This window comes from Tachyglossus aculeatus, chromosome 22 (assembly GCF_015852505.1).
Source record: "Tachyglossus aculeatus isolate mTacAcu1 chromosome 22, mTacAcu1.pri, whole genome shotgun sequence".
NCBI lineage: Eukaryota > Metazoa > Chordata > Mammalia > Monotremata > Tachyglossidae > Tachyglossus > Tachyglossus aculeatus.
Window position 1 is genome coordinate 25,610,455 of NC_052087.1, and position 27,859 is coordinate 25,638,313.

Here is a 27,859-nt window from a genome sequence, read left to right on the forward strand (position 1 = left end):
TGATTGATTGAATGTATGAATGTATGTACATGAATGTATGTTTGTACATTTTTTTTTACTCTGTTTATTTATTTAATTTATTTGTACATATCTATTCTATTTATTTTATTTTGTTAGTATGTTTGTTCTCTGTCTCCCCCTTTTAGACTGTGAGCCCACTGCTGGGTAGGGACCGTCTCTAGATGTTGCCAATTTGTACTTCCCAAGCGCTTAGTCCAGTGCTCTGCACATAGTAAGCGCTCAATAAATACGATTGATTGATTGATTGATTGAATGTATGAATGTATGTACATGAATGTATGTTTGTACATATTTTTTTACTCTATTTATTTATTTAATTTATTTGTACATATCCATTCTATTTATTTTCTTTTGTTAGTATGTTTGTTCTCTGTCTCCCCCTTTTAGACTGTGAGCCCACTGTTGGGTAGGGACCGTCTCTCTATGTTGCCCATTTGTACTTCCCACGCGCTTAGTCCAGTGCTCTGCACATAGTAAGCGCTCAATAAATACGATTGATTGATTGATTGATTGAATGTATGAATGTATGTATGAATGTATGTACATGAATGTATGTTTGTACATATTTTTTTTACTCTATTTATTTATTTATTTGATTTATTTGTACATATCCATTCTATTTATTTTATTTTGTTAGCATGTTTGTTCTCTGTCTCCCCCTTTTAGACTGTGAGCCCACTGTTGGGTAGGGACCGTCTCTATATGTTGCCCATTTGTACTTCCCAAGCGCTTAGTCCGGTGCTCTGCACATAGTAAGCGCTCAATAAATACGATTGATTGATTGATTGATTGAATGCAATACGATGGAACGGACGGTCGAGTCTTCTTCTCCCTGGGCGGAGGTCCTCCGCGCCGGCAGGGGGCGCGCGCGTGCGAGCGTGCGCGCGCGCGCGCGGTCCGCTCTTGGCGGCGCTTTACGGCGGGTCGCAAAGGGGGCCGGCTCGGCGCGAGGGGGCGCGCGGACGGAAGCGGCGGCGGCCGTCGTCGTCGTCCTGCCTTCCTTCCTTCCTTCCCCTCAGCGCCCGCCCGCCCGCCCGCCCGTCCGCCATGCCCACGGTGGAGGAGCTGTACCGCAACTACGGCATCTTGGCCGACGCCACCGAGCAAGTCGGGCAGGTGAGAGGGCGGCGGCCGGCAGGCCTGGGGGGCCCACACACGGACCCTGCCCTTCCTCCTCCTCCTCCTCCTCCTCCTCCTCCCCGTCCGAGGGCGCCCCCTCGTGGACCCCCGCCGCCTCCAGCCCCATTTTACAATCAATCAATCAGTCGTATTTATTGAGCGCTTACTATGTGCAGAGCACTGGACTAAGCGCTGGGGAAGTACAAATGCAAAGTACAAATGATTTCCGACGGATACTGATATAGTAGCAATGTTGTAGTAGTAGTAGTGATAATCACAGTAATGGTGGTGGTGTTCCTTCCTCTCCCCCTCGCCCCCCTCTCCATCCCCCCTATCTTACCTCCTTCCCTTCCCCCCAGCACCTGTATATCATCATCATCAATCGTATTTATTGAGCGCCTACTGTGTGCGGAGCACTGGACTAAGCGCTTGGGAACTACAAGTTGGCAACACATAGAGACAGTCCCTACCCAACAGTGGGCTCACAGTCTAAAAGGGGGGAGACAGAGAACAAAACAAAACATATTAACAAAATAAAATCAATCAATCAGTCGTATTTATTGAGCGCTTACTGTGTGCAGAGCACTGGACTAAGCGCTTGGGAAGGACAAATTGGCAACATGTAGAGACAGTCCCTACCCAACGGTGGGCTCACAGTCTAAAAGGGGGAGACAGACAACAAAACCGAACATACTAACAAAATAAAATAAATACGGTAGATATGTACAAGTAAAATAAATAGAGTAATAAATATGTACAAACATATATACATATATCCAGGTGCTGTGGGGAAGGGAAGGAGGTAAGATGGGGGGATGGAGAGGGGGACGATATATGTATATATGTTTGTACAGATTTATTACTTTATTTATTTATTTATTTTACTTGTACATATCTATTCTATTTATCATCATCATCATCAATCGTATTTATTGAGCGCGTACTGTGTGCAGAGCACTGCACTAAGCGCTGGGGAAGTCCAAGTTGGCAACATCTAGAGACAGTCCCCACCCAACAGCGGGCTCACAGTCTAAAAGGGGGAGACGGAGAACAAAACCAAACATACTAACAAAATAAAATAAATAGAATGGATATGTACAAGTAAAATAAATGAATAAACAGAGTAAAAAATATGTACAAACATATATCCATATATCCAGGTGCTGTGGGGAAGGGAAGGAGGTAAGATGGGGGGATGGAGAGGGGGACAATATATGTATATATGTTTGTACAGATTTATTACTTTATTTATTTATTTTACTTGTACATATCTATTCTATTTATCATCATCATCAATCGTATTTATTGAGCGCGTACTGTGTGCAGAGCACTGTACTAAGCGCTTGGGAAGGACAAATTGGCAACATATAGAGACGGTCCCTACCCAACAGCGGGCTCACAGTCTAGAAGGGGGGGGGACAGAGAACAAAACCAAACATACTAACAAAATAAAATAAATAGAATAGATATGTACAAGTAAAATAGAGTAATAAATATGTACAAACATATATACATATATCCAGGTGCTGTGGGGAAGGGAAGGACGTAAGATGGGGGGGGGATGGAGAGGGGGACGATATATGTATATATGTTTGTACAGATTTATTACTCTATTTATTTATTTTACTTGTACGTATCTATTCTATTTATTTTATTTTGTTAGTACGTTTGGTTTTGTTCTCCGTCTCCCCCTTTTAGACTGTGAGCCCGCTGTCGGGTAGGGACCGTCTCTATATGTTGCCGACTTGTGCTTCCCAAGCGCTTAGTACAGTGCTCTGCACCTAGTAAGCGCTCAATAAATACGATTGATGATGAGGAGGAGGAGGAGAATGGGGTCTGTTAAGCGCTTCTTAGGCGCCAAGCCGGGGGGGGGGGGCGGTCCCAAGTGGGGCTCACTGGTGAGGTCACTGAGGCCCGGGATGTGAGGTGGTTTCTGAATAATAATAATGATAGTGGTGGTGGTATTATTAATAATAATGAGGATAATGGGGTTTATTAAGCGCTTCCTAGGCGCCGAGCCTGGGGGGGCGGTCCCAAGTGGGGCTGGCAGTCTCCATCCCCATTTTGCAGATGAGGTCACCGAGGCCCGGAGATGTGAGCTGATTTCTGAATAATAATAACGATAGTGGTGATGGTGTTATTAATAATACCAATGATAATGGGGTCTGTTAAACGCTTCCTAGGCGACAAGCCGGGGGGGCGGTCCCAAGTGGGGCTCGCAGTCTCCATCCCCATTTTACAGATGAGGTCACCGAGGCCCGGAGATGTGAGCTGATTTCTGAATAATAATAATGATAGTGGCGATGGTGTTATTAATAATACCAATGATAATGGGGTTTATTAAGCGCTTCCTAGGCGCCAAGCCCTGGGGGGCGGTCCCAAGTGGGGCTGGCAGTCTCCATCCCCATTTTGCAGATGAGGTCACTGAGGCCCGGAGATGTGAGCTGATTTCTGAAGAATAATAATAGTAATGATAGTGGCGATGGTATTATTAATAATAATAATGATAATGGAGTCTGTTAAGCGCTTCCTAGGCGCCGAGCCTGGGGGGGCGGTCCCGAGTGGGGCTCGCAGTCTCCATCCCCATTTTACAGATGAGGTCACCGAGGCCTGGAGATGTGAGCTGATTTCTGAATAATAATAATGATAGTGGCGATGGTGTTATTAATAATACCAATGATAATGGGGTTTATTAAGCGCTTCCTAGGCGCCAAGCCCTGGGGGGCGGTCCCAAGTGGGGCTGGCAGTCTCCGATAATGGGGTTTATTAAGCGCTTCCTAGGCGCCAAGCCCTGGGGGGCGGTCCCAAGTGGGGCTGGCAGTCTCCATCCCCATTTTGCAGATGAGGTCACTGAGGCCCGGAGATGTGAGCTGATTTCTGAAGAATAATAATAGTAATGATAGTGGCGATGGTATTATTAATAATAATAATGATAATGGAGTCTGTTAAGCGCTTCCTAGGCGCCGAGCCTGGGGGGGCGGTCCCGAGTGGGGCTCGCAGTCTCCATCCCCATTTTACAGATGAGGTCACCGAGGCCTGGAGATGTGAGCTGATTTCTGAATAATAATAATGATAGTGGTGGTAGTATTATTAATAATACCAATGATAATGGGGTCTGTTAAGCGCTTCCTAGGCGCCAAGCCGGGGGGGCGGTCCCGAGTGGGGCTCGCAGTCTCCATCCCCATTTTACAGATGAGGTCACCGAGGCCCGGAGATGTGAGCTGATTTCTGAATAATAATAACGATAGTGGCGATGGTGTTATTAGTAATACCAATGATAATGGGGTCTGTTAAGCGCTTCCTAGGCGCCGAGCCTGGGGGGGCAGTCCCGAGTGGGGCTCGCAGTCTCCATCCCCATTTTACGGATGAGGTCACCGAGGCCCGGAGATGTGAAGTGATTTTTGATGAACGGTAATAACAGTGGTGGTGGGGGGGGTGTTATTAATAATAATAATAAAGATAATGGGGTTTGTTAAGCGCTTCCTAGGCGCCAAGCCTGGGGGGCGATCCCAAGTGGGGCTGGCAGTCTCCATCCCCATTTTACAGATGAGGTCACTGGGGCCCGGAGATGTGAGCTGATTTCTAAATAATAATAACGATAGTGGTGATGGTGTTATTAATAATACCAATGATAATGGGGTTTATTAATCGCTTCCTAGGCGCCAAGCCGGGGGGGGGCGGTCCCAAGTGGGGCTGGCAGTCTCCATCCCCATTTTGCAGATGAGGTCACCGAGGCCCGGAGATGTGAGCTGATTTCTGAATAATAATAACGATAGTGGCGATGGTGTTATTAATAATACCAATGATAATGGGGTCTGTTAAGCGCTTCCTAGGCGCCAAGCTGGGGGGGCGGTCCCAAGTGGGGCTCGCAGTCTCCGTCCCCATTTTGCAGATGAGGTCACTGAGGCGCGGAGATGTGAGCTGATTTCTGAATAATAATAACGATAGTGGTGATGGCATTATTAATAATACCAATGATAATGGGGTCTGTTAAGCGCTTCCTAGGCGCCAAGCCTGGGGGGCGGTCCCGAGTGGGGCTCGCAGTCTCCATCCCCATTTTACAGATGAGGTCACTGAGGCCCAGAGGCGTGAACTGATTTCTGAATAATAATAATGATAGTGGTGATGGTACTATTAATAATAATGAGGATAATGGGGTTTATTAAACGCTTCCTAGGCGCCAAGCCTGGGGGGGCGGTCCCGAGTGGGGCTTGCAGTGTCCATCCCCATTTTACAGATGAGGCCCAGAGACGTGAAGTGATTTCTGATGGACAATAATAACAATGGTGGTGGTGTTATTAATAATAATAATGATAATAGGGTTTCTTAGCACTTCCTAGGCGCCAAGCTGGGGAGGTCGGTCCCACGTGGGGCTCACAATCTCCATCCCCATTTTACAGATGAGGTCACTGAGGCCCAGAAACGTGAACTGATTTCTTATGGATTATAATAGTAATGGTGCTTCCTAGGCGCCAAACCGGCCGTGGGGGGGCGGGGGGGGGGTCCCAAGTGGGGCTCGCAGTCTCCATCCCCATTTTACAGATGAGGTCACTGAGGCCTGGAGACGTGAAGTGATTTCTGATGAACGATAATAACAGTGATGGTGGCGTTATTAATAATACTGATGATAATGGGGTTTGTTAAGCGCTTCCTAGGCGCCAAGCCGGGGGCGGGGGCGGGGGGGGGGGGGCAGTCCCATCTGGGGCTTGCAATCTCCATCCCCATTTTACAGATGAGGTCACTAAGGCCAAGAGACGTGAAGTGATTTCTTATGAATAATAATAGTAATGGTGGTGGTAGCATTAATAATGATAATGGAGTTTGTTAAGCACTTCCTAGACGCCAAACCGGGGGTGGGGCCCCAAGTGGGACTCAAAGTCTCCATCCCCATTTTACAGATGAGGTCACTAAGGCCAAGAGACATGAAGTGATTTCTTATGAATAATAATAGTAATGGTGGTGGTAGTATTAATAATGATAATGGAGTTTGTTAAGCACTTCCTAGACGCCAAACCTGGTGGGGGGGTCCCAAGTGGGGCTCGAAATCTCCATCCCCATTTTGCAGTTGAGGTCACTGAGGCCCAGAAACGTGAATTGACTTCTTATAACAGTAAGAGCAATAATAATAATAATGATGAGGGCGTTTGTTAAGCGCTCACAGTCCTCTGCACACCGTAAGCGCTCGATAAATATGAACGAATGGGGTAGATCCAAGGGAATGGGGCGGTCCCACGGGGGGCTCACAGTCTCCATCCCCATTTTAAAGATGAGGTCACTGAAGCCCAGAGAAGTGAAGTGACTTCTTACGAAAGACGGTGAGCCCGTTGTTGGGTAGGGACCGTCTCTATATGTTGCCGACTTGTCCTTCCCAAGCGCTTAGTACAGTGCTATGCACACAGTAGGCCCTCCGTTTGAATGAATGAATAAATGGTGCTATTAATAATAATAGGGTTGTTCTCTGTCTCCACCCTTTTAGACTGTGAGCCCACTGTTGGGTAGGGACTGTCTCTATATGTTGCCAATTTGTACTTCCCAAGCGCTTAGTACAGTGCTCTGCACATAGCGCTCAATAAATACGATTGATGATGATGATGATAATAATGTTAATGGGGTTTGTTAAGCGCTTCCCAGGCAACAAGCTGTGGGGGGGGGGGGTCCCAAGTGGGGCACACAGTCTCAGTCCTCATTTTACAGATGAGTCCCTGAGGCACCGAGAAGTGAAGTGACTTAATAATAATAATGATGATGATGGTGTCTATCAAGCGCTTCCCGGGCGCCAGGCACTGTTCTCAGCGCTGGGGCAGATCCAAGGAAATTGGGGGGTCCCACGTGGGGCTCGCAGTCTCCATCCCCGTTTTACAGGTGAGGTCACTGAGGCCCAGAGAAGTGAAGTGATTTAATAATAACGGTATTTGTTAAGCGCTTCCGATGTGCCAAGCACCGTTCTAAGCGCTGGGCTAGATACAAGGTAATCAGGTTGTCCGTGGGGCTCAGCATCTTAATCCCCATTTTACGGATGAGGTCACTGAGGCACCGAGAAATTAAATGGCTTGCCGAAGGTCACACAGGAGACCAGTGACAGGGCAGGGACTAGAACCCACATCCTCTGACTCCCAAGTCCCTGCTCTTTCCACTAAGCCGTGCTACTTTTGGCCTGGACGGGGTTTTTTTTGGTTTTCATTCATTCAATGGTATTTATTTATTGAGCGCTTACTGTGTGCAGAGCACTGTACTAAGCGCTTGGGAAGTCCAAGTTGGCAACAGCTAGAGACGGTCCCTACCCAACAGTGGGCTCACAGTCTAGAAGGGGGAGACAGACAACAAAACCAAACAGATTAACAAAATAAACAGGATAGTAAATATGGACAAGTAAAATAGAGTAATAAATCTGTATTCATTCATTCATGGTATTTATTGAGCGCTTACTGTGTGCAGAGCACTGTACTAAGTGCTTGGGAAGTCCAAGTTGGCAACAACTCGAGACGGTCCCTACCCAACAGCGGGCTCACAGTCTAGAAGGGGGAGACAGACAACAAAACCAAACAGATTAACAAAATAAACAGAGTAGTAAATATGGACAAGTAAAATAGAGTAATAAATCTGTATTCATTCATTCAATGGTATTTATTGAGCGCTTACTGTGTGCAGAGCACTGTACTAAGCGCTTGGGAAGTCCAAGTTGGCAACAGCTAGAGACAGTCCCTACCCAACAGCGGGCTCACAGTCTAGAAGGGGGAGACAGACAACAAAACCAAACAGATTAACAAAATAAACAGAATAGTAAATATGGACAAGTAAAATAGAGTAATAAATCTGTATTCATTCATTCAGTGGTATTTATTGAGCGCTTACTGTGTGCAGAGCACTGTACTAAGCGCTTGGGAAGTGTTCTTTTTGGAGGGGATGTCTAGGGACCCAACCTGATTATCACGCGTCTACCCCAGTGCTTAGACTAGCGCCTGGCACGAGGTAAGCGCTTAGCAAATATCACAGTTAATATTATTTCCCCCCTCCTTTCTCCCAGATCCCAGAATTTCCCTTTCAATCAATCGATGGTATTTGCTGTGCGCTTACTGTGTGCAGAGCACTTGAGGCAGTAAAGGTGCAACAGAATTAATAGGTGACCACTAGGATTTTACAGACCAGAACTTCCTCCCCCATCCCCAGTGGATTGGTGCTAATGGGATGTATAGTTATAGTCTGTGCACTGGGAACAATCACAGGTGTTTTTGGTGTTTTTTGATAGCTTATTATATGCAGAGTATCGCACTAAGTGGTTGGGAGGGTACGGTGCAACAGCATTAGCAGACACGTCCCTGCCTGGCTTACAGTCTAGAGGGATCTGTGATCTTTGGGTATTTGATATTCGCCCACCCTCACACCCATAGCAATTATCTTTAAATTATTTATATTTGATAAATATACAACACTATACACTATAAACTCACTTTGGTCTGTTAACTTGCTCTCCCTCTACACTATAAACTCATTTTGGTCTGTTAACTTGCTCTCCCAGGCACTTGGAACAGTGCTCTGCACATAAGTGTTCAGTAAATACAATAATCAATCGGTTATGTTGGTGGATGTGCAGGAGAATTTGCGGGTCCCTAGGATGTCGGCGATTCAGTCTTTATTGCCGTCTATAGTCGCCTTTCACGCAGGTTGGAAATTCATTCATTCATTGTCGTATTTATCGAGCACTTACTGTGTGCAGAGCACTGTACTGAGCGCTTGGGGAGGACAAGTCGGCAACATCTAGAGACGGTCCCTACCCAACATCGTGCTCACAGTCTAGAAGGGGGAGACAGAAAACAAAACAAGTAGACGGGTGTCAAAAATTCCAAGCCAAAGGATGCTCTTGGATCAGACGGAAACCCAAGAGTGGAATAGGATGAGGGAGTTAGAGCAGGGCTAGTAGTTACCGGCGGGCAGGTAGGAGAAGGAATCAAATCAAGGGTATTTATGGAGGGCTTACTTTGCGCAGAGCACTGTGCTCAGCACTTGGGAGAGTACAGTACAGCAGAGTTGATAGACATATTCCCTACCCTGTCCCACATGGGGCTCACAGTCTGACAGGGAGGGAGGACAGGTATTTAATCCTTATTGTATAAATGAGGAAACTGAGGCACCTCTGATCTCCAACTACAGCCGAGCCCACACACTACTTCTGTAGCACCACCTTGCTCACAGCGTCCCCAGTCTCGTCTGTCTCACCGCTGATCCCTTTCCAGTGTGGCTCAGTGGAAAGATCCCGGGCTTTGGAGTCAGAGGTCATGGGTTCAAATCCCGGCTCCGCCAATTGTCAGCTTTGTGACTCTGGGCAAGTCACTTCACTTCTCTGGGCCTCAGTTACCTCATCTGGAAAATGGGGATTAAAACTGGGAGCCCCCCGTGGGACAACCCGATCGCCTTGTGACTTCCCCAGCGCTTAGAACAGTGCTTTGCACATAGTAAGCGCTTAACAAATACCATTATTATTATTATTATCCAATGAGTTTACAGTCTCGGGGAAGAGGAATCTGGGGTCAGAGCCCCACCCTGGGACCCTGTGGAACCCTCACTTTTCACCTAATTAAATCCAGGCACAGTTTTGGCCAAAGCAGATGTAGTTGGAAGTAAATTCGGGGGGCACTGAGACAGGCACATCGGGCCGGACCCCAGATTTCCGACCCAGATGAGGTTCTCCTGGCACCCACCCCCAGCTGTTCAGGGGCTAAAGTTTCCAACCATGGGTCATATTCCTTCTCCTTGGAGCAGCAGTGAGGGTTTGCTTAAGTATCTGGTTTCATTTTGCAAATTCAGTGATAAAAGCATATCAGGCTTACATTGTTCCTTTTTATTCAAGGTGTTTGATTTTCACCTGTGCTAGGAACTCATGTTTCTACAGCTTGGAGGAAAAGCTTCTTTAGATGGAAATGTAGTTTAACACTTCACTTTTCTAGCACCTTTCCTTTTCAGTAATATTTAGCACCTGCTGTATGCAGAACACCGGATTCAAATTGATAGAGGGCGAAAACCCAATTTTGCCCTCATAAATCTCATGCTGTCTAGTAGGAGACAGATACAAAATTATAAAAGAGAAATAAGGGAGAGAGATCACCGACGGTCAGGAGATCCATCCTGTTGTGGAGAGAAATGAGTAACCATTTGAAGTTCTGGGATTGGAGATGCTCAGAGTGATTTCGATTAATCATTGGTATTTAGGCACTGGTTTCGATTAATCATTGCTATTTAGGCACTGATTTCGATTAATCATTGGTATTTAGGCACTGATTTTGATTAATCGGTGGTATTTAGGCACTGTACTAAGCACTTGGAAAAGTACATACAAAAGAATCAGTTGACACGTTCCCTCCCGTGACGAGCGTATAGGCTAGAGGGGGAGATTGTAGAGGACGACATTTGGAAAAACAACCCTAAAGGGTTCAGTGGGATCCAGAAAAGGCTTTTTGTTTGTATGTTTGTCTTTGGCTAGAGCACGGGCCTGGGAGTTAGAAGGTCATGGTTTCTAATCCCAGCTGCACCGCATGTCTCCTGGGTGACACTTGAAATCAAGTCTCTGGGCCTCAGTTCCCTCATCTGTAAAATGGGGCTGGAGACTGTGAGCCCCATGTGGGACAGGGACTGTGTCCAGCCTGATTACCTGGTATCTATCCCAGCGCTTAGAACCGTGCTTGGCACATAGCGCTTAACTAGTATCGTAATTATTATTATAAAAAATGGCATTTTAAACCTAAGGGGCTAGCAGTTAAATGACTCCACGTATAATGGTGGATCTTACAAGAGTCCATGCCTAGAAATCAGCAAGCTTGGGCATTGTATTATTTTCCCTGTCCCCAAATCACCTGTCCCTCTCCCCCTGTAGACTGTAAGCTTTGCACACAATAGGCGCTTAATAGATCATCATCATCATCATCAATCGTATTTATTGAGCGCTTACTATGTGCAGAGCACTGTACTAAGCGCTTGGGAAGTACAAATTGGCAACATATAGAGACAGTCCCATCATTATTATTATTGTTTTGGGCAGGGGTCACATCTACCAATTGTATTGCATTGTACTTTCCCAAGTGCTTAGGACAGTGCTGCACACATTAGCACGTCGATTAATAACAAAATTTATACTCCTTCGATCGGGTTGAATTTTCCCAGCCTTCTCAGAATTTCCCCTGAGAATATGCTCGTTTGGCTGGATCGTTAATTCTGTAAATGAACACAGAAATGAAAACATTGAAAATATTCATTTGTAGATGTTTCTTATGATTTGTGGGATTGATTCCTTTACTCGGAATGCTGTCAATGTTACAATTGAGTGAGAAAAAGAAAAGCAGGGACTATATTATTGGAGTTTTAATATCTCCTGGGGTTGACTTGCCTTGAGAGGGGCCTATTCCAGGCCTGTTTCCTGCTTTGTAAAACAGCTAATGCTTACCCAACAGGGATGCTATAAACATTCGGGTTTATGAAGGCCTTTGAGAGTCTCAGATGAAAGGGATTAGAGCATTGCACCCTATTATCATTATTATTATTATTTGTGCAATAGGTTCTGTCTTTGGGTTCTCATATCTTGTAGTGCATTCCGGCGGCACCTATTTTGAGCAGGTTCTTTCTGCATGGCCTTCATCCCAATCTGGAGTGGGGTCATTGTTCTTTTACAGGAAAAAAGTTGCTTGTGGGTTTTGGTGGTGTTTGGCACAGTTCTGGGGATTTGGGCAGACTTGACTGCATGTGTGGGACTTCAGAGACTTGGAAGAACTGAAGCTTCAGGAGTCCTGACAGAACCAAATCCTTGAATTTGTGGCCAGTCCGCCATCCAAATGTACAGTTTCTTGTGCCGGGCCTGCCCGGGTTGGATTTACTGGATTTTCAGACACTTGGCTTGATAATGTTTGTGCATGTGAACATTTTTCATTGTCTCTCCAAGGCACTAGGGGTGGGCTCAGCCAAGTGGAGTCTGCGCCTGTCTTGCTGAGTTTTGGCAAAATATGCCTTTGCCTTCACCATTCATTGTCATATTTATTGAGCGCTTACTGTGTGCAGAGCACTGTACTGAGCGCTTACCACCCACTGCAATTACCGCTAACCATTATCTACCACCCCCGAGGCCCAACCTCCCACTTCCTGAATCATTTTGAACCCCTTCTCACATTCCTTCTCTCTTTCTTCGTCCCTACATTGATCCTCCAGGACATCAATATCCACCAGACGTTCCCAGTGACCTCGCCGCTTCCCATTGCCCATCTCCACTCCACCTCATTCACTCACCAACTCGGACACAGGCTCCATCTCATCCTGCCTAGTCACTGCACAGTCTCTAACCTCACCAACTCTGAAATTCCGCTCTCTAACCGCAACTCCTCACATCCCCTCCCCACAAGACAATCCAGTTTCCCCACAGAAATCCCTGTTCTTTCGAACCGACCTAATTTTCCAAAGTCATCGTGCCTTTTCTGGTCTCTGTACCTGTCTGGACTCCTGATGCACAGATCCTCACCCTCTCCACTAAACTCAGCTTCTTCACTCTCCTGTCCCTCTGTCAGTCGTGTGCCACCAAGATGCATCCCTGGATCACCTCCCCAGGACATTTCCTGTGCTCTTGTGCCTGGCACTGCTGGCAAAAGTCCAGAAAGCCGGCTGACCTCATTCATCTCCTCCTCACCTTCCCACTGAGCCCCGCTTCTCCAAATTAAAATACTTAGGTTGAAGCCCTTCAGCTAAGATGGAGGTTACTAGTACTGTTACAGTATAGTGGCAGAATGAGTATGCCTGTATTGGGTAAAAACTCTTTAAAATGTTGTTGAATGAGAATTGAAATTTTCAGTGTTTTATGAACTGAGTCCAATCATATACCCAGCTTCCCAAGTTTTAAAATACATTTTTGTACCTCTTCTGTAGCATAAAGATGCCTATCAAGTAATCTTGGATGGTGTGAAAGGAGGTGCCAAGGAAAAAAGATTAGCGGCACAGTTTATTCCAAAATTCTTCAAGCATTTCCCAGAGTTGGCAGATTCTGCAATCAATGCACAACTCGATCTCTGTGAAGATGAAGATGTGTCTGTGAGTATCAAGTTAGAAACCTTTCAGGAAGTCTTTACACTATTTTTCACATTTCCCAAATGGATTGTCTTGTAAAGTGGGTTCCCATTGAATTGATAGGTGTTGAGCAGTAATTGACACGTTACAGTTCCTTAATTTTTCAAAAGACCTAGAGGTGTTGGTCAAGTACCTGGTAGGTTTAAAAAAGGTCATATGCGTATCTTGCCGTAAGCCAGGATGTAGTCAAGGACAGCTTCTTTAAAAGCAATCAGAATTTGAAAAAACATCATTATTCCTTTATTACCTTTCAAGTGTGTTTCATTTTTGAAAGTAAGTGTGCGTGTTCAGAAATTGGAAGTAATGACTCATTTTGCTGAACATTTGAATGGGAGAGAACTATCACCGAATCATTTTGCCCTAAATTTTGATAACTTCATTGTAAGCGTGTTTCTTGCCAAGGTGTGTGGGTTTTTTTAATTATCGAGATATATAACCCTCTTGGGATTGAAATAATCATTCAGTAACTACAAAATTAAATATGCCAGGTATCTACTTTAAAGTCATAGATAGAATTCTTTCAAAAAATATCAGTGTAATAATTTACACTGGGCATCTGCTAACTCTTAAGGTGAAACAGCCAAATAACCAGCGCCCTCATTTGCGATCTCCTCCTCGGGTACTCGGAAATAAGAGTAGATTAAAGGGTTACCCAGCGGCAGTTAATGCAGTCAGGCTACAATAGCCACTCTCATGTTGCTGTTGTATATGACTAAACTAATAATAAAAAGTGAAAGCCCAGTGCATCTGTTTATATGCAGCTGCTGTTAGTTGTGTTTTTAAATCCCGTAGGCTACTGGAAAATCTTTTGACGGTAAAACCGGATTATTTATTTTAATCATTGAGTTGTCTGGGTCTCGCCCATCCAAATTACCTTGAATTGACTGTTCACAGGGCTGTATATTTGGTAGTGAGTAGTAGTGCTTAAGATTATTTTAAGATCTGTTCGTATAAAGCGTTCTGTTCTTACAGATCACCTTTTTTTTCGTAGATCCGACGCCAGGCAATTAAAGAGCTGCCCCAGTTTGCCACCGGAGATAACCTTCCCCGAGTAGCCGACATATTGACCCAGCTTTTGCAGACAGGTATGGCCTTTGGATGTCCGTCCATCGCTTCCTTCTGAAAGTCTGGGAGTCTGTCTGGGGCTGGGATTGCTGAAGGGATTGGCTGTACTCAAGACTGAAGCCTTCTGTCTATTCATTAGCCCGTTTCAGGCTGGTGCAGTGCTCTGCGGCGGATTGACTGAACTGTGCGTTTGTTTTCTTCTGGTGTTCCTTTCAGCAGATTTTTAATACAGACATACCGACGACTCTGTTCCTTCGGGAAATGTCTGGGTCATCATTTCCTGCTAAACCATCTTCAGTTACCTGGAGTTTTTCTTAATTTTGGAGAACCTTCTCAAGTGTGAATTGTGTCGTTTATAAAGTGTGAATTGCGTTGTCTTAACGTGACCTCTTCACACTTATAGTCTGATAACATGAATATAAAGTGGTTCACGTAGTGAGACTGTCACCCTCATTTATTTCTCCAAGGCCCTTGGAGGATTGTTAGCTTTGCGTTACCTGCTCTCTCTTCACCTAACGGAATATGCTAGAACCTCATGTCTTTTTTATTTACATCAAATATAAAATAGCCAACCTCCTATCTTCTGTGTGCCATTTATGTTTTCTTGTCTTCCCAGATGACTCTGCAGAATTTAACTTGGTGAATAATGCCTTACTCAGTATATTTAAGATGGATGCTAAAGGTAATCACAGTCTTACATATATTACCTAAAATAATAATAATAATGATAATGGCATTTGTTAAGCGCTTACTATGTGCAAAGCACTGTTCTAAGCGCTTGGGGGGATACAAAGTGATCAGGTTGTCCCAAGTGGGGCTCACAGTCTTAATCCCCATTTTACAGATGAGGTAACTGAGGCTCAGACAAGTTAAGTGACTTGCCCAAGGTCACACAGCAGACGTAGTGGAGCTGGGATTCGAACCCATGACCTCTGACTCCAAAGCCCGTGCTCTTTCCACTGAGCCACGCTGCTTCTCTAAAATAATAGGTTCATAGAGAGATTCTAAGCTCCTAATGTAATATGAGACTAGCTGTTGACTAAATCTCAATCAGATTTATTTTATACAAATTCTGTAACGTGGAACGTAGTAACTTCATAATAACTTAGAGAATCAGCGTGGCTTACTGGAAAGAGCCCGGGCTTGGGAGGCAGAGGTCATGGGCTCTAATTCCGCCTCCGCCGCTGGTCAGCTGTGTGACCTTGGGCAAGTCACTTCACTTCTCTTTCCCTCAGTTACCTCATCTGTAAAATGGGGATGAAGACTGTGAGCCCCATGAGGGACAACCTGATTACCTTGTATCTACCCCAGTGCTTAGAACAGTACTTGGCACATAGTAAGCGCTTAACAAATACTGACATTAATTAATTAACTAACTTTCACTGTTTGATATAATTTGTTTAGCCCCAATACGGTTCGGGGAATTGGGCAGAAAGTTCATTTCCAGCACTAAAACCATAACTAATTGTTTGTAAAAAAAAAAAAAAAAAAAAAAATTGATTATATTTTATAATGTTTATAATTTTATATTTATATTTATATTTATAATATTTATATTTTATGATTATAATATATTATATATGATATATTATATATATTTATGATTATCACATCAAGAATAATACTTTTGTAGTGATACAAGTATTCGTATCCAGGCGTTCCTTTATTTGGAAGAGTATCGAGGCTACACTGTATCAACTTGTTCAATAGCAAATAGGCACTTTTGGGGATGACTAGAATAGAATTTGCTAATTTGGACCGTGTCGGTATGAACTATAGTCTACTTAATTTAAGGTAGCGTTTTTAGCATGACTCCATTGGTTTTGTATTTGTTTTTCAGGAACTCTGGGAGGCTTGTTCAGCCAGATCCTTCAGGGAGAGGATATTGTTAGAGAACGAGCAATTAAGTTCCTCTCGACAAAACTTAAGACTCTACCGGAGGAAGTGCTAACAAAGGAAATAGAAGAGCTCATATTAACTGAGTCCAAAAAGGTAATTTTCTTTCCATGACCTGGTGACTGAAAGTGTCAACGCTGGCACCTGTCTCCCCTTTTTAGACTGTGAGCCCACTGTTGGGTAGGGACTGTCTCTATATGTTGCCAACTTGGACTTCCCAGGCACTTAGTCCAGTGCTCTGCACACAGTAAGCGCTCAATAAATACGATTGATGGATTGATTGATTGTGAGCAAGGAATGGGACTGTTTATTGTTGTCCTGTCCTCTCCCGAGCGCTCGGTCCAGCGCTCTGCACACAGTGAGCGCTCAGCAAATACGATGGAATGAACGACTGAGCGGGCCAGGGCAGGCGGCGGGGGATTTTTTTTTTTTTTATTTATTTATTTTATTTGTGCATATCTATTCTATTTATTTTATTTTGTTAGTATGTTTGGTTTTGTTCTCTGTCTCCCCCTTATAGACTGTGAGCCCACTGTTGAGTAGGGACTGTCTCTATATGTTGCCAGCTTGTACTTCCCAAGCGCTTAGTACAGTGCTCTGCACATAGTAAGCGCTCAATAAATACAATTGATGATGATGATGATGATGAAGTAGTAGTACAGCCGCCCCCATCTATGAGAGTTTGATCCCCGCAGAAGCAGTGAGAAATGTATCCACCTTGAGGGCAACAGTTTCATCAAACTAGCCGTGCTTTGGGGGGCTAGGAGTTTCAGATATGGACCTTGAATGCCGGAAAGAGTTGGAGTAGGGCTGGACATTTTTAAAGGACTAAAGTTAACATTTCCGTTCTTGTCCGTCTTAGGTCCTTGAAGATGTGACTGGCGAAGAGTTCGTGCTATTCATGAAAATATTGTCTGGGTTAAAGAGTTTGCAGACCGTGAGCGGACGGCAACAGCTAGTAGAACTGGTGGCGGAACAAGCCGATCTGGAACAGACTTTCAATCCAGCTGATCCGGATTGCGTGGACAGACTCTTACAGTGCACCCGTCAGGCGGTACCGCTCTTCTCGGTAAGCCATTGCTATTTTCTTAATAGATGATCTCTCGGCGGCCATTTATCGAAGCGTCTCTAGAGGTTTGGTTAATGGGAGACTGAACTCGTTGCAGCAAAAAGGGAGCGTAGTGGAAGTAGGTGTATTTCCCGAAGAACAGGTGTGTCACACTGACAGACCTCTCCCACCCCGCTTTCCGGTACGGGACGCGAAAGGGCAGCTGAGTGGCCCGTGACCCACCTTTTCCAATGCCTAGCTCCAGCTTCCTACTCCAGACTGTGAAGGGACTGCTGCCTTTGTAAGCTTAGTGAGGGCAGGGATTGTATCTTATTCTGTTAAACTCCCCCAGACACTTAAGACAACGCTCTGCGAACCGAAGCGCACAAGAAATGCCACTGATTATGTGCCCCGACCACTGGAATGAGTTTGTCATGTCTCCTGAAGGAAAACGAGTAAGGGAACAAATAGGTTTCTGCTTGAGCTCAAGTAGATCTGTGATTCTGCTACGGTTGGCTAGTTTCCAATAGGTAGAACATGAGGGATTTTTTCATTTGCTGATACGATCCAACAGAAACACGCCAGGGACGACATTCATGTATATTGAATAACCCAACATTTTTCCATTTTTGCAGAAAAATGTTCATTCTACAAGGTTTGTGACTTACTTCTGCGAGCATGTGCTCCCCAACCTTAGTTCCCTGACTACACCAGTTGAGGGCCTGGATATTCAGTTAGAGGTAAGTGACGACTAATTCCCAGCAGTGGAAAGACAGACTAACATGTCTATCCCAACTTCTTTGTCTCATATCAGCCTCCTTTTTCAGAAAAGCATTGCACTTAGGGGAGGGAAAGAGCAGGTGCTCTAAAATGGTGAAGTGGGAATGATAAAAATATTCAAGAATTTAACAGATTGCTTCTCCTTACCTAACTACAGACAAGGAAGGATTTTGTTTGAGTCCTGAATTGCAGTACCTAGGTAGAGAAAACTAGCCCTGTTGCACCCAAGAGATTGATTCCTGGGAATGACACTTTCCCTTTTAACTCTTTCTAGAGGAATCATGCTCAGATATAACATTTCCCCTGCTCGAAAACCATAGTTAGAAACCCGTAGAACTTCTTTACATTTTTATATATCTGGGACAGAACTGTGTACAACCCATGTTCTAAATAATAATATGAAATGTTCATACTGTTAGGTATTGAAATTGCTGGCAGAGATGAGCTCGTTTTGTGGAGACATGGAAAAATTAGAAACGAACTTAAAGAAACTGTTTGATAAACTGCTGGTAAGTGTTATTTCTTGCAAAATCAATACTGTAAAGCTCAGGTACTCTGTACGAATCGATCGGTGTCACGAATAAGGAAGTCACAGTAGATAGTGACTTTCCCAAGACCATGGAGAGCTTCCAGAACTGGGATTTAAGCCAAAGAATTATGAATGGCCAGTTATCCACTCAGATCGTATGCTCTTTACAGAGCATCACATTCTGCTCCCGTGCTGGGACTTATTTTTTGATATGAAAAAAATTTTCACACTTGCAATCATAAATCCTCTTTAACGTGTTATGAAAATGATCAGCATGTCTTCTCATCCTTAAACCCCTCGCTCCAAACCCTGATTTAGTGTTCAAAATATATGTTCTGTCTTCTGAGTGGATTTCCACTTGAAAGTGCTAAGAAAATAGTGTTGCGTGAACATTTTCAATTTTCTCACCTACACTCATTAGGAGTACATGCCACTTCCCCCGGAAGAAGCCGAGAATGGGGAGAACGCTGGCAATGAAGAACCGAAGCTGCAGTTCAGCTATGTGGAGTGTCTGCTCTATAGCTTCCACCAGCTGGGTCGGAAGCTTCCAGATTTCTTAACAGCCAAGCTGAACGCAGAAAAAATCAAAGACTTCAAAATCAGGTAATGTGTGGCCCAACAGAATTACATAGGCTTCTACCAGACATGTTCAACATGTTTTTCCTGGAGGAGAGCTGATCCCTGTGTTTTAGTGATTTCTAATATGAGAGGGGCGAAGCTGCTCTCCATTCCATTTCGATCTCAAGGGTGTGAATGTGTTGTGGGCTCTGAGCCAGGAGGAGCCTGACATTCTGCTCCTCTTGCCCCAACAACAACAACAACAACAACAATAATAATAATGATGGTGTTTGTTAGCGCTTACTACGTGCCAAGCGCTTGGGTAGATAAGGTAATCAGGTTGTCCCACGGGTGCTCACAGTCTTCATCTCCATTTTACAGATGAGGTCACTGAGGCACAGAGAGATGAAGTCACACAGTTAATAAGTGGGGCAGAGCGGGGATTAGAACCCACGACCTTTGACTCCCAATCGCGGGCTCTTTCATCATCGTCATCATCATCATCATCAATCGTATTTATTGAGCGCTTCCTATATGCAGAGCACTGTACTAAGCGCTTGGGAAGTACAAATTGGCAACATATAGAGACAGTCCCTACCCAACAGTGGGCTCACAGTCTAAAAGGGGGAGACGGAGAACAAAACCAAACATACTAACAAAATGAAATAAATAGAATAGATATGCACAAGTAAAATAAATAAATAGAGTCATAAATATGTACAAACATATATACATATATACAGGTGCTGTGGGGAAGGGAAGGAGGTAAGATGGGGCGGATGGAGAGGGGGACTAAGCCACGCTGCTTCTCCGATATCCTGCTGATCTTTGTTCTTGTATTTATGTTGTCTTTATCTCTTCTTACGTGTCTGAGGCCATCCCCTCTCCCCTCTTTTATTTAGATTGTGAGCCCCCCGCCCGGCCCCAAGGGTCAGGGACTGAGTCTAATTCCTAACTGCATTTTTTTCCAGAAATCAGTTCCCAGTAAGTGCTTAATAGTACTTAATACTCCTACTACTACTGAGTGAGAGGTCTGCCTCTTTAAAGGAGACCGTTATAGGAACTCCCAATTGGCCTTTCTATTTAAGGGCTGAGATTGAGCCAGTGTGATGGCATTCCAGTTTCAGTTCAGAAGGGAAGCACCTCTGACCCGGAGTGAAACACATTAAAGAAAGCAACATGGGGAAAATTGGTATTTTTTTTGCCTCTGATGTACTTGCTCACGGGCTAAATAGACATTTTAAATCTTGATTGCAATTCAACTGGCCCATCCAACACACTAAACCACAGTAGCATTTAACCCAAAAATCAGCCACCTAAAGAAAAAGGACTGTGAAAGGGTAGCCATACCACGTTCTCCTCTTCTTCAGCTACCTCACTGCCCGGAGAGGATCTTTTTTTCTCCATTGAGCTGATAACTTGAGATCCCTCTGAACCATCTGAATAGACCAAGCAGAGGGGCAGTGTCCAAGTTGGTATAGAGTGGAAATTTTCCCACTTGTCTGTTTGGCATTGTGAAATTTTCTTTATCCATCAGATGTTGTCAATAATTTTAGAGTTATTGAGGCTCGAAATTTACTCTAAATTTCTTGTTTAAGCTTTTGATTTATTAAGCTGTGAGCTTGATGAAAATTTCCACTTGAGGTTGTTCAAAAACAAGTATTGTGATTGCCTCATTTCTAAGGAAGGCAAGGAAGTGTTCTCGGTTGAAGGCAGGGTTAAATCAGTGTCTAACTATTTTCTGTACTAGGCTCCAGTACTTTGCCCGAGGCTTACAAGTTTATATCAGGCAGCTTCGATTGGCTCTCCAGGGGAAGACAGGTGAAGCCTTGAAGACAGAAGAGGTAAGACTATCTGGAAGCGTTTCCCTCAGTATTATTTGTAACTCTTAAAGTAGCTGAATGGGGGTATAAAGCTGCCTTCTCTCTAATGCGGTTGAACTTGCTGACTCGAACTCTGGGTTAATTGAATAGTTGAATTAATCGTTGGCGTTAGCCCAGTAATAGGTTGCAAGGAGGTGCTCTGGTTTTTGTGAAATCAGCCCATTAATCGGTGGTATTTACTGAGTACTTATTGGGTGCAGAGAACTGTACTAAGTGCTTGTACTTGCTAAACTGCAGTTTGTTCCCATTTGCCCAGCTTTCGTCAGCATTTGGCCAGAAGTACTAATGCCAGACAGTCAAGCCCCAATCTAAAAATTTCAAACATACCAATCCCTTCCCTATGTTGGTTGACGTTAAGTTCTTCATCTGGAAACCCTTAAACTTTTCATCCGCTACAGATGTCATCAGTAGTTTGGGGGGAAAAAAAAGGGTGAAAGATTGGACTGTTCACTCGAAACAGATGCTCGCTAATCCTAGGATTTCCTTCCCTGGTTAGTCATTTGTGTTAAAACCTCATCAATGCCTTTCCCGTCTAGTCTTTTTACAGTGATTTTTAAATATACTGTTAACCTGCACTCCATCTAAAAAAAAAAAAAAAAGACAACTTGTGGGTTCATTTAACCTGATCTTGCACATAAAGTTTAAATGAGGCTGTAATTCCTTTAAACACCACGTTTCTGGCCCAGCTAAATACGCATAAAGTTAATCCAGGTTGTTCGTTCATTCATTGTCATATTTATTGAGGGCTTATTGTGTGAAGAACACCTGTCTTCCCCCATTAGGCATTTGGTCTTTTACTTTTGTCTATTCCCTATGCTCCTGGGTAAGATCTGGAAACAGTAAATGCTCCGGTGAAACTTAACTTTCTACAAATAATCCCACAGCCATTTATAATTATAGTGCCTTTTTTCCTTCCCCATAATAAGGTTTTTCTGTAACCCGCGTTTTGCTCAGATTTGGATTGAAATTGTTATTAATCTTTTCTTTTGCAGAACAAAATTAAAGTTGTTGCTTTGAAAATAACGAATAACATCAATGTCTTAATCAAGGTAATTTTTCCTTTCCACCTACTCTTCTCCTTTACCATCTCACTGGCCATAAAATTGGGCAGGTGAAATCCCAGGAAGTTTTCTAAACTTTTCAGGGGACACTGATGAAGATCGGTTGTCAACACTTTTCTCAAGTGGCATCATTTAAATTATCCCTTTTGGGACTTCTGGAATTGCTGTGCTCTAAGCCGGCAGTTTAATTCAATTAAATATAGATCAACTGAAGCCTGTCAGTGAAATAGTAATAATTAATGGCTTAATAATTGAGCAAGATAATATAGATGAAAATGGCCGCACTGAAGCCTGTCAGTGAAATAGTAATAATTAATTGCTTAATAATTAAGCAAGATAATATAGATGAAAATGGCTGGACTAAATAAATAAATAAAAGGAAATAAATCAGCCTCTGGACAAATAGGAATTGAAATAAAAAATTTTAAATTTACGACCCTCACGTGATCATGGTTCTCCTAGGCTACTGTGGCCCACTGTCATGGAAGACATCAGCACAACAGGAAGCTAAGGGGACTCAATTGTTTTTTGAATATTTATTGAGTAGGGGCCGGTAAATTTTTTTAATTTTTTAATGTTAAAATAAGGTTTGGTTGATATTTTAAGGTATTTTTACGTCCTGCAAAAAATATTTTACTGTCGAACTCTTGGGATTTTTCTGTAAATTAGTTTACAGTTTTATATATGCTTGTACAGGTTAAGGTAAATGAATACATTTTTCTGTGTTATGAAAAACATGTTCTTACATTAGAAGTGCATGCTACCAAGTTGTGAATTCTTCAAATAATTCATCTTGGAAACTCTTGTTTCGTGTTATTTGGATTGTGGTCCTCCTGATTTTTGAGGTTGTTGAGAAATGTCTTGTCAATCTTGCCTCTTCAGGATCTCTTCCACATTCCTCCTTCTTACAAGAGCACAGTTACACTGTCCTGGAAACCTGTACAGAAGGCTGAATCAGGGTAAGGAATGCCAGTAAAAGTAATAAACTGTTTTAACAATGAAGAATTGAAACTTGGGAAAACTGTCACAAAAATACTGAGACTTTGGTCACAGTGCAATATGTGTACAAATTTCAGATGAACAAATTCCTAGTCCGTTGTGAAATTAAGTCTTCTGATGTAGCAGTGTATTTCAAGTATTTGTTGTTCCCTGTTTTATAGGCAAAAGAGAGCCAGTGAAGATACATCTTCAGGTTCACCACCCAAGAAAGCTCCAGCCGGACCAAAAAGGGATGCCCGTCAGATATATAATCCTCCCAGTGGGAAATACAGCAGCAATTTGGGCAACTTTAATTATGGTGAGCGTTGCCGTTTGGGTAGAGGTAGAAAACTATAAGGAAGCTCATACGTTTTATCTTAAGTACTGTAAAACTGGACTCCCCCAGTGCCTGAGGTTTGGGCCGGGGGGCGGTTATGGTGTTTGTTAAGCACGTATATGTGCCAGGCTGCAAATTATCAACTTTAAGAGCCGATGGATTAGTGGAAAGGACACAGGCCTGTGAGTCAGGAGGACCTGGGTTCTAATTCTGGGTCCTCTAGTTGCCTTCTTGGGTAAGTCATTTAACTTATAGGGGCCTCAGTAACCTCATCTGCGAAATGGGGATTCAGCACCTGTTCTCCCTCCCACTTCGACTGTGCCCCATGTCTGTAAAATGGGGATTGAGACTGTGAGCCCGCTATGGGACGGGGGGCTGTGTCCAACCTGATTACCTTGATTACCCCAGGGCTTCGAACAGTGCTTGGTACATAGTAAGCGCTTAACAAGTACCATAATTATTATTATGTGATACCTGACTATCTTGTATCTACCCCAGGGCTGAGACAGTGCACATAGTAATGAGACTGTGAGCCCGCTATGGGACGGGGGGCTGTGTCCAACCTGATTACCTTGATTACCCCAGGGCTTCAAACAGTGCTTGGTACATAGTAAGCGCTTAACAAGTACCATAATTATTATTAGGTGATACCTGACTATCTTGTATCTACCCCAGGGCTGAGACAGTGCACATAGTAAGTGCTTTAACAAATACCACAGTCGTTGTTGTTGCTATTATTACTACTCCACATGGGAGGGGAGGGCATGAAAAAGAGTCACTGGCAAAAGAGATGAGATTGAAGCACTTCCCCTACTTTCTTCCATTTAATTTTGTCGTCTCATTTTATTCAAAGGAATTGAATAAAGGCTTTTGGATGTTAGATCCAACACCAGTTAGTGTTTTCATTAATTGCATGTGAGCCACTGTATTGAAAAGAATTGTCATATTATTATATCAAGTATATGGATTTACCGATGGTCTTAGGGCAAATGATTGCAAACTTACAACTTTAATGTTACCTTGTATTGTAACACATGTGACTCTCCCACTTTACAGTGATGGGCTGGAATCCCCTCTCCATCCCCCCCATCTTACCTCCTTCCCTTCCCCACGGCACCTGTATATATATTTGTACATATTTATTATTTTATTTATTTATTTTACTTGTGCATATTTATTCTATTTATTTTATTTTGTTAGTATGTTTGGTTTTGTTCTCTGTCTCCCCCTTCTAGACTGTGAGCCCACTGTTGGGTAGGGACCGTCTCTACATGTTGCCAACTTGTACTTCCCAAGCGCTTAGTACAGTGCTCTGCACACAGTAAGCGCTCAATAAATACGATTGATTGATTGATTGACTGAATTTAGCCAAGAGGCAAAATTATATTCCAGCAAATCCCAGCTCCCAGGATCCTTACCGCCTTTTCTCTTCTCGTGTTTGTCCTGTCGACGACGTGTTCCGAACGAGACCTAATCCCTTGTTCGCTTTTCCGCAGAGCAGAGAGGGGGCTTCCGGGGAAGTAGAGGTGGCCGAGGATGGGGAGGAAGAGGAAATCGTAGTCGAGGAAGACTGTACTGAAGCAGGCATTACCTTCTCCAGTGCCGTCACCAGCTTAAACACTGTTAACCTACCACTCGTCGACTTGCCTGGAATATCCCTTCAAAGGACTGCTGTCTTCAGCTAAAGACTTACATGTTCTTTATACCTTTGTATGTATGATCTACTTTTCTAATGAACTACAGACGTGTCCATGGTAAAACCACAGCTGTATTTTTGGATGCCTTGTCAGCAATCTTGAGTTATTTTTGCAGTGTCTTCGAGATTTATTCACATTGGAAATGGCAGTGAAAATGTTTTATCCGAAACACCTTGACAGTTTGTTAGCCCGTGGGCGATACACCTGTAAAACTTGTAATGGGATTAGAGTTTCTCTTTTATAGCTGATGGAAATGGTGGATTAGGAAGGCCCAAGTCAGTGGTGAGATGACTGGTTTTCCTCTCCTCCTCGTCTAGTCCTCTCACCCAATATGTGGAGAAGAGTCAAACTGAATGTTAACATTATATTTCCTTTTTTTTTTTTTAAAGTAAGCTGCTGGCCATTGAATTGCGGGACTCGCGACATCTGTGTCATGAGAGCAGAATATTTACCAGCTTCGTAAATGCAACATTTGATTTAGTGACAAGTGGAAATGTCTTTACTTTCTCTCATAGGAGAAAGTAAATTGCTTCTGCACTGCTTACATAACTCTTCTCCATGTGTTGTAACGCAGATGTTCAATATGGGGTTTTAATGTTCGGTATGAAAATGTGCGCACATATATGCTGTGAAACGTGATGCTACAAATCAAATAAAAATGATAGAAGTACTTGAGGAGTGGGTAGTCTGTGATGCAGTGATTGTCTGCCGAGGTGAGCTGTTGGACCATTTCCTCAACCGTGAGAATTTCAGAGTCAGTTTGCACTTGAAACATTATTTAAAGATGAAAATGCAGAAAGACTGCCTTTGAAAAGGTGTATTTGGAGAGAGGTGGAAACATCCAGCTAGGTATAGAATTTGAATTTCAAATAAATTACTGCACACTTTTTTTTTTTTAACCAGGAGCTACCCAGCAAAAATAGGACGAAGAAGAATGGATATAGACGTAGAGTACTCTCTGTTCTGCCACTTTTGAGACAATGATTTCTCAGGTTTTTCTTCGAAATTAAACATTGTAAAGACCATCCAACAGGCAGTGGAGCATGTTTTACGTGGCGGTGATAAAAGTAGGTTTGAGGAGGGGTTTTTTTTTTTTAACATGTAGGCATTTTGTAATAGCATAGTCTTCCCCACCCACCCGAGATTCTTGTTTAATAGAGTTTGGTCCCCAAAACAAATGCCTGAGTGACATTTCTGAATAGCTCCATGTGTTCGGGAGGAATAGCTTGTAGTCCATTGCAGGTGTCTTCATTAACATGCTCTAATAGTTATTACCGCAGTTGGGGAAATTCAGTCTCTGTTGCTACAGCTAGTGCACATTATCTCAAGCAAAAATATTTTTTTCAAAGACTAGAGAAACCAGAATAGAGCAAAGGCCTGAACTCCGAGTGCTGGCAATAACTTTCCAACATTCCTAATGCATTTTAATTAAATCTAAGCTTTCATGGAATCGAATCAAATACAGGAAATCACTGAACTTTTTATTTTAAACTAACTTGGATTTTAAAAATCAACAGTTGGCAAAAAAAAAATTTGATTAAAGGAACTATGAGGCAATATATCAGGTTTGTAATTTTTGTTCTAATTTCAGTGACTCACAAAAGTATGAATCGTGTTGGGTTGACTGTCTTCCAATGCAACTGTGCACATTTCAGGGCTATTTTGTTTTGAGAATACAAATAATTTCATATTCAGAGGCTTTTTTTTTTGGAAGACACCTGTTTCTTGCCTTTGTTCAACTGTAAATGTTCCCTTATGCTTTTGAAATAAATTCGTTTTGTAATTTTGTTTGTGACTCCGTTCTTTGTGATTATGGAAGCTTCAAATTTTTTTGTAGTTTTTGTGTTTTGTTTGGGGTTTTTTTGCGTTTTGCTTTTTTCCAAATGAGCAGTTTGGGTATTAGATTTGTGATTAGAGTTGGGTAGGTTTTGCAAGACACTTCTGACCTGGATCACTGATTTTCTTTTTTTCCCTTTTGCAGCAGATAGTAGGAAAAAAAAATTGGCAATAGGGCTAAATGGGCCAATGCTGGGTTCACCCAAGCTCACCCTGAGACTGAGCTATTCAATCTCTTAACTTATAGGTGACCTTTAATAATAATAATAATAGTAATAATAATAATAATAATAATAATGACATTTATTATGTGCTTACTATGTGCACAGGCCTTTGTACTTTGTAGGCGGCCATTTGGGCTCACATTAAGAAGGAAGCCCAAAATTATTTCAAAAGTACATAGCTTTATGTCTTCAGTGAAGAAAATAACTATTTTTTGTACTAGTCTTGTCCAATAGTGAATATTCAGTGCCCAGTTTCTCTGAATTTATTTTGTAATTTTAATTGAGCTCAGAGACTTGTAAAGAACTAAAGGCGTTGGCTGGCCTATAGCTGTTGCCCCTTTTTTTAAGTTTTCAAGAAACTTTTTTCTAAAGTCTCATTTGTCTTGAATTCAGTGTCCATTAAATCATAATTTACCAGTTAAAACAATGTAGCTTGTATTTCTGCGGCTTCAAAGTCTAATATTCAGCAAAGCGTAAGAATAACGAAAAAGGAAAGTGAAAAATAGCTCACTCTCTCACAAGCAAGCACTGTAATAAGATCCAAAACTCAGGTTCTTTTGACCTTTCCAAAGAGGTGAATATAGTTGAGCAATGTAACTGTTTACTAGGACTTTTAAATGCATTTGTTGTAATAGGCTAGATCCAGCCCAAGTTATTCAGTAATTATTATTAAAACTCTCAAGCACCCCAAATAACATAAATTGCTATATTTTATTAGGAGACACGATCAGTGT

At 43.0% G+C, this 27,859-nt stretch overlaps 1 protein-coding gene across 2 annotated transcripts; it reads left to right on the forward strand.

Moving 5' to 3' along the window:
- Positions 1 to 1,068: 1,068 nt before the first annotated feature.
- Positions 1,069 to 26,853, forward strand: API5 (apoptosis inhibitor 5). 2 transcript variants are annotated; one of them, XM_038764256.1, is made up of 14 exons: positions 1,069 to 1,137; positions 13,036 to 13,197; positions 14,225 to 14,318; positions 14,915 to 14,980; positions 16,139 to 16,290; positions 17,057 to 17,263; positions 17,878 to 17,982; positions 18,442 to 18,531; positions 18,973 to 19,154; positions 20,860 to 20,953; positions 21,985 to 22,041; positions 22,936 to 23,012; positions 23,214 to 23,350; positions 24,865 to 26,853. In XM_038764256.1, exons 1-14 carry the CDS (start codon positions 1,069 to 1,071, stop codon positions 24,945 to 24,947), a joined length of 1,575 nt encoding a protein of 524 aa, XP_038620184.1. In that variant the 3' UTR covers positions 24,948 to 26,853. The 2 variants fall into 2 exon arrangements, with proteins under 2 accessions (XP_038620184.1, XP_038620185.1); XM_038764257.1 differs by having other exon boundaries at positions 24,870 to 26,853.
- The last annotated feature ends 1,006 nt before the right edge of the window (positions 26,854 to 27,859 follow it).